Source organism: Mus musculus, chromosome 16, assembly GCF_000001635.26.
Source record: "Mus musculus strain C57BL/6J chromosome 16, GRCm38.p6 C57BL/6J".
Taxonomy (NCBI): Eukaryota; Metazoa; Chordata; class Mammalia; order Rodentia; family Muridae; genus Mus; species Mus musculus.
The window spans coordinates 26,356,645-26,372,068 of NC_000082.6; the positions used below are offsets into that span (position 1 = coordinate 26,356,645).

The following is a 15,424-nucleotide window of genomic DNA, read 5'->3' on the forward strand; positions in this document are numbered from 1 at the left end:
TTTATTAATTAAAAAACAATTTATTGAAAAAGAGTAGTGCTTTGTACAAATTCCCATTGCAGCCCCCAGATATCAACTGATCTCTTTCCAGCTTTGGTAGTAGGGTATAAAAATATCAAAACTAGGTAAGTTCTGATGTAAGATTTCTATGGGATTATTTTAGAATATATAGATTTGTGTAGTTTGGCAAGTATCATTTCTATGCATTTACATTACATATTAAGCACAGATTCTGTGGCAAAACATCTTTGCATGATTACTTTACACACACAAATATAGTAAAACTTACATAGTACAAATTCACATAAGACTCCATTCTGTCTATAACTTCATCCATGTGGTTTTACCATGAATTATAATTCTTAACCTCTCCTATAACTGTCAGCTTCCATTTAATTTTGAAAGTATCACTTCACAAAGAGCACTTCATTTGCTTTTAGAGTATACATAGACTTTCACCATTACATTTGCTTAGCAACAGAAGTTCCAGGCCAAACAACTGAAACTAGGGTGTAACAGTAGGAAGGGTTCATGCCTCTCATCTTAACAGTTGGGAGGTTGAGGAAGAAGGATCTTTGAGTGACATAGGGGCTCTTGGCCAGTTTGGACCATAGGCTGAAACACTGACTCCCAACCAAAAGCCTTAAAGACTTAAGATCAGTTTAACTTAGTAAGCTTTAGGAACTCCTCATTTGAGAGAGTTCTTAAGGAATGAAACTCACTTAACATTTTTCTCTTTCCAGTTGTTTGAAAAAATAAACACAAAAGCCATTAATTTGTAGAGTAACATGTTTTCCAATATAAAACCATGTTAGCCTGTGCCCCCTCTTGACTCATGCAACATAGGCAGGACAAGAGTTAATGAACCCGTTGTCTAGATGTAGCAATACATGTAGGGCAACCAAGTGCCTTTGCCCAAGCTCACTAATTAAGTGATAGCACCAAGATGCAAATCCAGGTCTACCAATGTCAATGGCAACACCCTTTGTATTACAAAACCTTGCTCTGCTGAAGGGCCTTTCCTATGGATGAGAGTATATTAAGAGCACTGGTCAAAACAAAACAGCACCAACAAGAGGCCATGCACAGCTGGATGGGAGGAAATCAACTCATGACAAAGAGAGATACAGAACAGTTGAAGGCATGTGCATAGATCTTATTCAGTGTCTTCAAAACTGCTAATTGAGCAAGGAAAAACACTACTTAGGCATATTTCATGTTCAAAGAATGAGAGTCATATCAACTAATTAATACTCACATTACCTCTACCAGCTGCTTAAGTATAATTATCTCAATTTGACAGATGGGAAAACGAGGTATAAAGATTGTAAATTGTTCACGGCTACCTAGGGAATATTTGTCACTAGATTACCACTCTGGCAAGTCTAGCAGTTTGTGTAGATAAACAGACCACACCTATCTGAAAAGAGCTAAACTGTCAGATAATTATATGTGGGGAAACTAGACAGCTGGGGTGGGGGGAGAGGAGAAGCACAGTTTGCAGGATCTGGGATGGAAAATAAGTACCTAAAAAATGCAGGCAATAAAACTGTTTCAACAACAGGGTTAGCAGCACAGCCACTCAGGGAAACAAATATTTTTAAAGCAAACAAGACAGCTCCAGACCAAAGTGCAAAGACCGTCCAGAAAGGTCATCGGGAAAACATCATCTGACTAGAATGTTGGTCACCACAGCTCAGAAACAGGAGGACTATGGGATTCTTACTGGTTTTACGCTTCAAAATGTGGGCTCCAAATTCATTATTAGATTTGGGAGTTAGAATCAAACCTCAGAGTAACAGTCTGAAAAAGTGTGTTTCAGAGTAAAAAAATTAAATATTTTGATGTAAAGAAGACACATGGGGTTAAAAAGAACACAGTCTGAGTTCATAAGGAAGTCTGGTCTTATGGCAAAGTTACTAAATGCTGATCAAAGGGGTGATATTTGACTGATCACATATGTTCATAGAGAAAAAGGAATAATACATCAAAAAGGCTTATTTAATCAAAACATAATTGTATATATTGTAGAGTCATTTAAAGTGTGCTGGTACAGTATGAGGAGAATAAGGGATTTGTAACTTGTCTATTTTTAATAGAAACTATGTATCTGTACATATCTATACACATGCAAGGAGCACCTTATCCCCGTTTGAGTGTGATTTCTCAGAGGGAAGCAGCAGTTCACAGGCAAAAGCCTTCCCTCCTGTGCTCAGGGAAGATGGTAAGGTACAGCCAAGGCCTGCATAGCCATGGGGATGTATAAAAATATGCTTCCTTCTGTTCTACCACAGTTCCGATAACCATCATCAACAGTCTAAGGCGTTAATGTCAATCCTAGGTTCAATGTCCATTTTGTATTTGCTCCAGGAAGATCTCTTCCTTTGCCTCTGTCACACATAGTCTTTCCCACTAGAAGGTGTTGGCTTGGGATAAGGCCGTGGTGTTGGGTAAGAGGTTGTTTTCCGGGGACAGGAGCAGGAAAGTAGGACACCTCCCAGAAGGCAGAGGGAGGCAGCGGCCCAGCCAGTAAAGAGGGCCTGGCCAAATTCATACCTGAAAGAAAAGACAGCAACAGGCTGCTATGAGGACCATTGGCAAGAGAAAAAAAATTATATATATATATCCCCACAATTCTTCATTAGCTACAGATGTTTGTGAGCACATACATAAAATAATGTTTACATTGTAATTATCGATAATTTGTAACAGCACATTGGTAATAGGACATGCAATATACCAGTTTAATTACACAAATATTTCCAAAGACCTTTCCAAGCAAAGGAGGCTTGGAAAAGATGTGTAGGCACTTGAGAAATGAGGACCAGGCCAGAGTCCTAGGCTGCCACTTACAAAGTCAGCTACCATCAAATAGTAATCATTTCTGTAACAAGAATGGTTACCCATCCACGAACCTAGTTAAAATAAAATATCTATCATTTGGAAGACAGACATCTGCATATCACATGGCTGACTCCCACCTTCCTGGGATGAGGAGTCTGTGGTTGACTATGGACCTCAAACAGAGAAAACGGCTGGCTGTACAAGTCCCAAGGCTTGAGTCCAGACTCAAGTTCAGCTGCTGCAGTTCTGAACTGGCAGCTTTGCCTCTCAGCTATAGTTTCCTCTCTTGGAAGCAGATTGTCCCACTTGCTTCCCTGGAGGGTGTTCAGGGCCATGTGCCATTCTATGATGACAAGGCCACAGAGCCTGGCAATTTATAAAATGCTTGCTCAAGCACTCCTAATGTTATTACTCTGCAGCAAATGTGGCCCACTGGACCTCCAGCCGTTTCTGTCTCTACATTATACATCTCACAGGACGGGCGAGACTCCAGCAACCACTGCAGCCTATGTTCTGTATGTGGGTGACTGTATAAGAAGGCACACACTTATCTCTGCAAACACTGGGATTTTTCATTCACTCTACCTAGCACTCACAAACAGTAATTATGTCTTAACATTCTAGCTTTGAATGTAGTTATTAAACTTTAAAGATGGGAAGACGATGAGACAGTAAGTCCTGTTGCTGATCAAAGAGCATTGTTACCTGAGAGCCCAGACTCAGGTCCTGAACTTGTAAAACTTGAACTGTTAAGAAAGGTGACCTTTGTCAAGTCCATTTTATGGTTATAATGGAAGAGAATTGTTTTGTTTTGTTTTGTTTTTTGTTTTTTTTAAGACAGGAAGACAAAATTATAAAGTGACTTTTAAATGTCCTAGATACATCATGGTTTCATATGGAAATTATGGGGAATGTAGCATTGTTTGTTAACCACTATGGAGGTAAAAGTTTTTTCAGTAACTCATGAACCTGTATTTTATTTCTGAAAAATCACAAGTAGCAGATATGGAAACATCGGGATATAGTCCAGGAAAAAGATGTCCAACACATTAGCATTTTTGTTCATATTGGGGGAATAAATAAAAGAAGATGTGATAAATTGTTGGCTAGAATCCAGTTTAGAACATTTCTCCTTTGAAGTGCATTTTTTTCATCAGTACCGGCTGTTAAAGCAATTATCCAATTCATTTTAACATGAGTCACAGGTCATTTAAATTATTTGCAAGTGTGACATGAATTTCCATACAATTCTTGAAAGCAAATCTGAGAAACTAAGGCCCTGGCAGGAGTCTGCGGAACACAAAAAGGGTTGTTTTCTCAGAGAATGAACTATTTTATGCATGACTAGAATTACCTGGCATTGATGGGGGTCAAGGGGTCATAGAATTCTTGAACAATTCTGTTTCCATACCATGCTGTGGCCACTAATGTCGCCAGACCTACAGAAATTCAAAGCAAGGTCATTAATCACTATGGAACACTGAGCACAAAAACACAGACTATTAAACCTAATTGTATTCTATAAGAATTGAATCTCATCGACAGTGCTGACATTTTATTTTATTATTATGGAAATCAATTTGACTTAGATATGATTTATGCCAACCGTTCTGCAAGGAATTACAAAGATATTAGATTGAAGTTGGGTCTAGATTATGCTGTTTATGACATCTTATTTATTTATAGTCCAAGGCCACTGGCACAAATACTGGTACTCGGAAAGGGTCGGATAGATCCATCTTATTCAAAATCTCTGTCAATGGTTTGCAGTACTGTAGTTTAGTGTATGAAATTACTTTTGAAAAACAAAATGTTCATATCAGCAGAGAACTGCTTACAAAATGTAAGATAAAAGTCTTCCTGCATTCTTCTTGAAAAACCCAAAATCAAGTTTTACTTTCTTGTCAAGTAGCAAAACCAGAGATAGCTAAGTAGCACAGGGAGTAGAGCATTCTGATTCCTCCTCCCCAAGGTCTAAGGCAACCCCTAACAATGGGATCATCTGCTGAGTAAGGTGACACTCTGGGTTGATTTGTGCAATGGAACTCAACTGTACATGGTATTTTTGTATTCAGTAATGAAAGGAAATGAATTGGTCATCATCACTCATTCAACATCTCTCTGATGTCTAAATTACAACACTTATTTTTATCCTTAGAGATGTTTGTCAAAACATGCAAACTTTCAAGTAGAAAGCAAGATAAGATCAAGAGGTTTCTTGTGCAATATAGTGGCCAGGGAGTCCTTAATAATGCTAGAAAGCACCCAGGGAATGGTGGGACACATTTTTAATCCCAGCACTTGGAGGGCAGAGACAGGCAGATCTCTGCTAGTTTGAAGCAAACCTGGAATACAGAATGAGTTTTAGGATGTCCTGGGCTACACAGAGAAACCCTATCTTAAAACTACCCTCCCCAAAAAAGTGAAAAGAAAAGAAATAAAGAAAAAAATGCTGGAGAGTGGATATAAAGTATTATTCCCCAAAAAGAGTATCTGACAAAAACATATATTAATCATTCTAATTTATTGTATACATATATATAATTTATTGTATATATTCTAATTTATTGTATATATATATATATATATATATATATATATATATATATATATATATATATATATATATATTTCAAAATACCACAATTTATATAATAACTGTTCGGAAAACTGACAAATCCAAAACAAATAACTTCTTTTATAGTACTTGACGGTACCAAAAAATCATTCTAGTTGACCATGCAAACTGATCATACATATGCTCTTGAACTGGTTAAGCAGACTTCTGAAGCCACCCCAGATACATGCCTATAGCACTTGTGAGAGTCGTGAGGATGGGTGTGGCGTGACACTACAGCCTTTGATGCAATCCTTGTAATGTTTCTTCCCTGCAACACCCAGCCTACGTTGTCAGAAGCTTTCAAATCCCTTTCTTTCTGTTCTGTTTTCTTCCTTAGCTCAGCTAACTTTATAGCCTACCTTGTTAATATTCCAAGCGTACTCATACTAAATTATCTTTTCTCTGGTCCATGGGTACATAGTGTTTGTTGTGAAATTAGCTCTGCCTATCTACAACGTTACCTCCTTCCAGTTTTCTCCACTAGGTCCAATCCCATCTTTCCCAATCCAATACCATTCACATATTATGTTTATTTTCTTGAGGCTGGCCTTGAACTCCACGTTTCCCTGTACTCATCTTTCTTATGCTAGGATCACAGCCATGAACCATCACACCCAAATAGCATTTTCTGAATCACATCAAATTGGTTCAGACTCTTTGGCTAAGTATCAAAATATCTTCTGAATCTGAATAGACTGGGCCAAGAGACTAGTAGGTACTTGAGCCCTTCATGGTTGTACTTGACAGAAGTGTACAGAGGTCAAATTCCCACTGGTTCTTAGTGAGAAGATGAAAGCCAACTGAATATAAGGCTCATGTCTTCAGATGGTAGAATATTTTTTTAAAGTTTCAGATTCAGTGAATAGAATATAAACCAAAGAAGCTAAAAGTTAGAAACCTTGATTTCAAACCACACTCTTTTGTGAAAAGTAGACAAGGGAGAAGGAGGAGCCTCTCTTACCTGAAATTAAAAATATTATGCCCCCAATGACAGCCATCCACATCTTCTGCACCTCATCATCTTCCAGGCACCTCATGCACTTCATGCCAATGGTGGACACAAAGATTGCGATCAGCCCCAGCAGGATGCCAATTACCATCAAGGCTCGGGTTGCCTGCAAAGTACCTGGTGGGAAAGATTCAGGACATGTCAAAACCATGCCTGGAGCAGTCACAGCACAGTGGTGGGAGATGAGATACGTTATTGTATTTAGGGGGGAAGGGATAAAAGTGAACAAGGTGCCCAAAGGAAAATGAACTCTAGTGACATTTCTGCCGTAGCCACTGGGACGGTTGCTAGGAGGATGCAAACCGAGAGTCAAGGATGGCTGCTACTTTAGTTATGAAGTCCAAAATCAACTGGAAAGTTATTAATGAATCAGTTGAATAGGTCTCACTGAGCTGAATATGTAACCATTACCATTGGGTAGTTAGAGTCTGAACTAACAGTCACACATATTATCCTTAATGGTCATCATTTGTAACTCTGGCTTAAAATACATATTTAGTACTAGTCACTAGTTTTAGACTACATTCTCTAGGCTTCAGAAACAAGTGACTATGGACAAGCAAATGAGGTTTTCAGGGGTGACCACGGCTAGATAAGTAATATTGTATCCCTAGTTACACGAGGTTGAGTAGGGGAAGGGTACAACTTTCTAGATTTTTAAGTTAAGGCAAAAATTTAAGAAGATAACTTGGAACATAGCAGTAGATTCATAGGAGATAGTACCAGTTTTTAAAACCACAAAAGCATACTACATAATGTTAGGGATAACCCCAGCTCGCATTTCTAAGGTTTCTGCAAATTTTCTAAAAGCCTCTTTCTTATCTGTGTTGTGTTAAATTATCACCAGAGACAGGATGAGATTTGAGAGACTGTGACAGTGTGTTTCCTAAGGAATAAAAGCCAACATTATGGTAAAAGAATAGTGTGTGTGTGTGTGTGTGTGTGTGTGTGTGTGTGTGTGTGTGTGCTGGAACCCTACTTAGAAGATGTTTAAATTATAAATTAATTTCCCCTTTCAACTGAACATCACTATACCACACTCTTAATAAGTGAAGTGGACGTTTTTTTTGTATGGAAACATTTACACTGCAAGCTATTAGGATCTTGAGAAAATTACCTACTATTTGGAACCATGCTTGTATTTTGTAAAATATAAGGGTGACCATCTCTATGCAGGGAGTTAGAACAATTTGCTCCTTCCTGGTCTTCAGGAGTGACTAGATGATGGTCTTCTCAATATTTAGTAGGTACACAGGGTTAGTCTCACATGTTCAAAATTGAGAAGTTAAGTTACCAATCTCAATTCAAAACAAACTTCTCTGGAATGCCACTACATTTTAACTTACAACCATTTCTATCCTTGTTATTACAGTCCATGACAGAATCACACAACGTCTTTCTAAGCAGTATCAAATGTATTTTCACAGCATTCCATGATATTTGGAAGCAATTTTTACTCTTTCATCAAAATACTAAAATGGTACACTCTCTCTTTTGGCATACTCTTTTGTTTATAAGTGTGCAACAAGAATATATAGACACACCTCTCTTGCACACTCATTACAAGGTTCCAGGGTAAGGAAGGAACTACTGGATCAGAGCCATGTTCCATGGCCCATGGCTTTACTAGGAACGGAAGCTGCTCATGTGACCATTAGAAAACTTTCCTTGGAGTCACCAACCATGCTGTGGTTTAAAGAGGAAAGTCCCAAGGACTCCCAGTTAAGGTGTACACTTCCTTCTGAGTTATCAACAGTATTTTGAACAGTACATGTTATTTCTTAGGAAAATAAACAACTAAATAATTATGTTCTTACAAAACAGATTTGATGTTTTGCTTAGATAGAAACCATTTTGGAAAGATGCTGCAGGCAATGATGAGATCTATGTGCCTGGAGGAGAGTGTGACCATTCATTCTTGCCTGTTTGCTAAGGATGCTTCGTATTTTAAGTAAAAAGTCTAGCATCCTAAGAAAGTCGTGGATCCCGAGTAAAATGGGCCAACTGGCTACCTAATAGATAAATGACAAATGGTAGGAAGTGAAATAAAGTAAATTTAGGTTGGCAGGAGGCATACATATACATATATATGGATATAGATATATAGATATATAGATATACACACACACATACCCATACTGATTCCCATATACATATATACATAGGAATACATATGTACATAAATATACATATACACATTACAATACATATACACACTATACACACACACACACACACACACACACACACACACATACATTATAGCTTTGTAGGCAGGGTCAGGAGTTCATAGTCTACTCCAAGTGTAATGAGAAGTCATTGGAGCATTCTGAGGCAGAGTGACCTGAGTTTACTGTTAGTGGAGAACACAATATAATTAGAAAGCATTAATGATATGGTAGCCCTTAACAAACATATATATAGCCTCTTCTGTCTTAGACACCTTCTCTTTATTTTATTACAATTCATTCATCGGCTCTCTATGAATGACGTCTGTTGGTGTCTTTGATCTCTCTGGATGTTGTTCTTGTTATACAGTTTCCCTTAGACTTAGTTTATATAATAGTCATTCCAATCCACTCATGAAGTCAAAACATAGGCCACTAGCACCACACACAAGTCTGAACATGGTACACAGGGCATCCTTCAGGAATCTTCTGAACACCAGACTCATAAATCAGGTTTAAAAAGGAGCTCCCAGGTATAGCCTATGGATGTGTCATCTCTACTCACTGACAATCACCAAATATTCACAATATTTTCAACTTTAAATTATGAATAAGGCATTTGTGTTTCATGTCTTTCCTTTCTTAGTTATTACTTTTTCAAAGTTAAGGAGAAATAACAGATGTTCTGTCACATGCTTGCTAACAACACTACAATGCTTCATTTCCTTATAGAACAGTGTCATTTGTCTAACACACAGACCTGAAGTCAATGGACAATATACTTTGTAACCTCAAAATCATAGAGACTCGGAGCCTTATTTCTATTTCAAAACATGGTAAGGCAGTACAGAATAAGAATGTTGTTTTGACAAGCAACATTTTCCATTTACACCTGGAAGCCACTGTTTATGAATTAGCTTCTGCTTTATATTAGACTGGCATCAAGTGGAGACATTGGACAATGGCTAACCATAATGACATGTGCAGGGAGTGTACAAAATAATGCAAGCTTTCCTGTACACCATAGACAATGGTGGCCAATTGAAACAGTGAGAAAACTTACTAGCTGAGCACATGTAATGATGGATAATAAGTCAGACTAAGAAACTACTCTTTGTGATGCTTTTACGGTAAAGATTAGTTCTAAACCAGAGCTTTCATCTGGACCAGCTTCGTTTTTTCCAATAAAGATCTTGTGGAAGCAATTCGAGTCAGAGTCATGGACTGTCTACTCCTGAGCTGCTGGATGGCTGCACTGGAGTGGTATCAGTCGGAAGCACTGCTCATACTCGCTGACCCTGCCTCTGTGTCATTCAATGTGTTCTTGGTGAGCCTGCACCAGAGGGATGCTTGCTCCTCAAAACTGGCAATAATGTGAGAGGAAAAGCACATACTTGTGTTTAACTAGGTTTGTTTGTTTGTTTGTTTATTTATTTATTTATTTATTTATTTATATTTTTAGCTACATCTTTGAAATAATACTTATCAGACAAACACCTCCTTTGAGAGGCTCCTGATGCTAAAGTTTTGCTACATAAACCTGGCCTTAAATGTGTTACATAATGCTAGAAATATATGCAAAAGTGTGGGGGGGGGCTGCAATTTTCCCTTAACCTGATAGCAGTTTTAAACGTTGTGTATTCAATGAACTCTTGTGATGGGTTTTCTCTTCGTTCTTTCTCAGCAGAATGAGGAAGGCAGAGCACAGAAATTGATAGTGAAGCATAAATGCTACAAAATAATATTTGGAGCAGAGATATGTCTATTTACTCTTGCACCACCCCTAGAAACACTTACATTTTTTTCTCATGTCTTTAAATTTTTAGCTAGTTTTATAACATTATAACCAAAGCTGTGTGTGGAGAAAGGAGTTAGCAAATACTGCAGAAGTTACATTATTGTTTCTGAAAGTTATCCAGCAGTAAACAGGAAGGCAGCCTTTTAATAAAGCTCAGGCAGAGTGAAAATCTGCAGCTTAAAGACCCCCTAAGGAGTTCTCATCACTCTCAACATGAAAGTATAATTAAAAAAATACTTACAAAGATCTCTACTTATAAGACAAGAAATGAGTTAGACAGTATCCTTCTACTACAGTTATTTTAATCAAAGTTTGCAAAGACAAGTATAGACAGGTAGGGGATTTTTTTCCCCCGCTCCAAACTTTAAAGACATGTTCTCCAAACAGGAGAATCGCCATAAAATTCCTGGCACTGTGCATGCCCCAGACTACAGGCCATTCCCATTCCTACCCTATGTCATATATACCATGAACAAGCCAGATTTTGATGGTATTTCTGCCTTCACACAGTTCTTCTTTATTATAATATGTGCTAAAAGGTCTCGGGGACAAAATAAGTGCCCGTTGTGTGGCCACAGCAGAAATGCCCTTTCTCTTCCACAGCTAGATGAGCTTGTTCAGACTGTTAGAGAGCACCGCTGTGCCATTTCCAATGATTAAGGCGATCTCTTTAGCCGGTGTGCAAAGTTTCACGGGTGCCTTCATTGTTGCATTTCTATTTTACAGGTGCTGGAGCTGGTGGGCTAAGTGTGACTCGGTGTCTATGGGTCTGTCAGCAGTCCACGATGTCTTGGAGGATGAGGGATCACCATTACTCAGGGTATCCTGAGATGTTTTGCTATCTCTTTTAAAAAACATACTATTCATTTTTATGTTGCTTCATTATTAAATGTATATTACCGTTTCTGTGACACTATTTTTTTATTAAACTCTAACTACATCTTTTCTCCACTTCCCTTTCCTCCCCTTAAACTCTCCCACTCATTCTCTACCTCAAATAACCTTTTCTGTGACGATCATCACTGTAACCTAGAAAACCTGTATTATGCCACTTAACTTCTTTCCTTCAGTCACTGAAGTTGGCGACAACCAAAGTTGTCACAAGCCTTACCAATGACCTTTGCTGCATTCCAACAAGTAAGAATAGGGCCAAGCTCAGGTTTGCTAAATAGGCCAGTGGACCTTTGATCCATCCCTCTACTCCTCCTACTCTGCCCTACGTTACAAATTGTGAATCCCATGGAGAGCAAGTAGCTCTCCCTGGACAGGACAAACTGGGACAAGAACTCCACACGTTTTCATTTCAGACTTTGGCTCTTGTTTAACTTTTGTTCCACTCTGCACACCCATGGCGTTTCTGGATGTTGTCTATTTAGCAGCAGAAAGGAGTCTGGAGAAGCCTGAGTGGTTACCCACCTCTCCGCCTGTGCTGCACAGATACCCCGTCAGGGATTTTGCTCCCCCGCTGAGCTTGACATCATGGCAAGAGTGCTGGGAAACCTCACAACCACCAATACTCATTAAGCACACCTACACACATGTGAATTCATGCAGAGCAAGTTCAACAGGCTGGGGTAGCTTATACACAAATTACAGCAGTTCAGGGCTAGATGAGACTTAAAGAGAGTCTAGCATAACCTCCCATTTGTCTGCTGCTCGAATCTTCACAACTGCAATCCACAAAAATGCTTACATCTCTGCCTTCACACCTCCCAACACGCAGCCTCCTAGGAAAGCCCTGTCTTTGGACCGTGCTGGTTATTAAAGTGAAGCAAGAAGAAGCAATTAGCTAAGTACATGGAACAGGCAGCTGGCTTTCCACAATGCTGGGAATGGAATCAAAACCAAGAGAGATGTGTGAATTAGACAAAGAAATGTCTACCATAACTGTATTTACTCCTGTACTTTGTATGCCCAAATTTCAGCTGCAAGGATCGTCACTCTAAATGATCACAAGCAGGGGCTTGGCAATGTTCTGGGCTATTATGGGCTATAATTCACAGTGTAGCTATTGTTTTTCCAGGAAGTTATTGTTATATTTCTATAAACTGTTCGGCAAAAGCTCTGTACAGTATGGCCTCTTTATGCTATTTCCAGTGGTTCTCGTGGGACGTGATAATACTGCACTCACTGTACATATTGTGTAAAGGTCATGTGCCTTTCACAACTGATACCAGATATGACAGAAGTAGCCCTTGAGGTCTGGTTACAAAACACTGAAACTCTTCTATCTTATACTTTGGTGAAGTGGGCTCTGGGGCAAAGTTCACGAGTACAATATTAGGAAACCCATAGCTGTGCCTCTTACCTCAAAGCATCTTGTGAGAGGTAAACTTCATGAGACACACACACATACACACACAGATAAGCCTTTTCATCTCTAGGCGTCATGGTACTATACCAAAACCAGCCAGTGAATCACCAACCAGATCTCTACATCAGGTAGGCGTGAACACCATGGCTCAGGTGGAGAAACAGAGACAAGTTTTCTGGGCCTGGTCCAAAGGCACCTACTGAATCACTGCTCAGCTGGGAGAGAAGTGTGAGTCAAGGCTCACGCTTCTGGGAATTGGTTTGTGGAGAGGCTGCTGGGCTCCATCTTGAATAAACTGTAGCTTTAACCAGAACAGAAGATGGAAGCTGTTTTCCGCTAAAACAAATCAACAAACAAGCCACTTCTAAACACTCCTTGTGATGGAAGGATAGTCAATGTGTTTATCACCGTTTTAGGAAATATAATAAGTATATTTAAAAGGAATAAATTACAATCAACCATTTAATGAATTATTCTGGGTAGGAGCGATCTGAATATTTGCTGCATGGACCATCATTCTATCCAGGCATTTGGGAAACTTAGACCTGATAAAATAAAGAATTTGGATTAGAGGAATAAAATTGATAGGAAGCCCTCTCTGGACTTGCTGTAGCAGATCTCACCTGCCAGGTCTACAATATGGTTCTGAAAATGCCTGGCACCATTTTCTTTCCACTGGACTAGTTCCCAATCGTCAACAGTCTGAGTGTATCCGGGGAGGGTAATAAATAGGACATGCTTTCCAAATGTATAGATTACTTTTAATAGAGGAGTCCAGATGTGGAGACAAAACCATGCCAGCTGAGTACATTCTACAGGTTCTCACAGTGTCAAGCTGATTTGTGGCAGGTCTCATAACTGTAAAGTGAAGTGCTTTTGTTGGGAAGGAGGAAGAGCTCCACTCTCATAGGTCAGGGACAATGCCAGCACTGTTCACAGCAGCATTCCCAGGGGACTGTGGAGTAGCTTTGTTTAGGCAAAGGCTAAGGGAACTCTTCCTCCTGTGAGGTAAAGGGCAGGACAACCAATGTGATTTCTCCAGGAAGAGAACATGCCCTGTAGGAATTGAATGGCTTTCTGACAAAGCCCTGAAAAAAGTTTTAGCTAAAAGTGAAGGCGAATACATCTTATCACCCGTCTCCCCAGAATCAGTAGAGATACTCCTGTCTATGCATGCCTTTCTCACTTTACATATAGGACCAATGCATCAATACATAGAGATTCCATTGCGGAAGGAAAAACATGGGAATAGCCTTTCTTTTTCCTCACAGACTTCTTCCCACATGGTGACCTCAACCAGGCTGCCTCCTTCTGTGCCTTCGCTCTTGCTGCCATGCTGCTGAGTTTATTCAGAAGAGCTCTCTTCAGTGACCCACTCCCCAGATGCCACCAGTCCTTCTTATTCTAAACTTGTACCGCACAAGTTGACTCTCCTGCAAATCCTAGTCCATCCTTTGGGGGCGGGGGGGGGGGGATCTCAAGAGGTTCTTCAAGGTAGAAAACCAAAAGACCCAAAGAGTAAACCTTAGCTGTGCGTTGGAAATGCCATGAGACAACTCAGAAAGTTTCTTATTTGATATTTCAGAATCATCTAGTTAACGCTTGTAAACCTACCCAAAGTGTGCCGTTTTCTTGTTCAAACCCTATTAGAATGAATGTGCAGAAGAGGCCCAAGAACCTAAGTTCCACAGTGGTCTTCATTCTCCCAATCTCCACCCACCTTGATTAGAATTTGAGACAAAAAAAAAATCACACCTAAAAGGGCAGAAGGTGCCAAGTAGAGAGTTAGAGGCAAATCTAGGGCTTTAACCTAGGGCTTGGGTTCTTTCTGCTTTATCAGGACAGAGCACATGCTGAAAAGCCTTGACCAATTTCGAGGGTAGCCTCTGGGCTGAATGAAGCTACTACAGAGGACAAGGGCTCCAAGGCTGGGGAGTGGGGGTAGAGAGGGTGGGGGAGAGTCCAAGGATAGGGAGTGGGGAGTTGGAGGATGAGGGTGCACTCACTGTTCAGATTCAGCAAGGAGTCGAAGACTTTGCACTGTATCTGCCCGGTGCTTTGCGAAACGCAGGACATCCACAGTCCCTCGTAGATGGCCTGAGCGGTCACGATGTTGTCCCCAGCATAGGAGTAAATCTTCCACTGGGGCAGGGCAGTGCTGACGATGGAGCCGATCCATCCCAGAGAAGCCAGGATGAAACCCAGCAGCTGCAGCCCCGCGTTGGCCATGGCTCTTTCCGAGGCTCCCGCGGGCTCAGTGGCAGATGCAGAAAGTGGAGTTTGCAAGGTGCGCACCTGAGCTCCCGAAGGTGATGGGGTCTCTGCAAACAAGTTAGTGCCTATACCCTTGCTCTCTGTGCAGCTGCGGGGCGAGGCTCCTGGCTTCTGGTCCGGGTAGGCGGTGGTGGAGTCTGGAAGTGAGAAGTGGCAGAGTTCTCTGAGACGCTGAACCGCCCGGCGCTGTGATTTAAAGCAGCTCCGCCCCTCCCGGCATGCAGCGCCCCCTGGTGGTTTCGTGGCCGAATCCCCACAAAGGTCCTCGCAGGCCAGCTCCGTGGTGGATGATGATGCCCCGTGGGCTACCTGGGGACCATCTGAAGAGAATCAGGCATCCCTAACCTCTTCCCTTCGTGTCTCTCCTAGCACTTGATAGGCATTTTCTTCATTTCAC

General features: G+C 40.4%; 1 protein-coding gene across 1 annotated transcript; it reads right to left on the reverse strand.

The window, feature by feature from the left end:
• On the reverse strand, nt 1–15,195 carry Cldn1 (claudin 1). The gene is made up of 4 exons (NM_016674.4): nt 14,760–15,195; nt 6,426–6,590; nt 4,199–4,283; nt 1–2,556 (listed from the first exon to the last, which is right to left on the reverse strand). Exons 1-4 carry the CDS (start codon nt 14,980–14,982, stop codon nt 2,394–2,396), a joined length of 636 nt encoding a protein of 211 aa, NP_057883.1. The 5' UTR covers nt 14,983–15,195; the 3' UTR covers nt 1–2,393.
• Between the last annotated feature and the right edge of the window lie 229 nt (nt 15,196–15,424).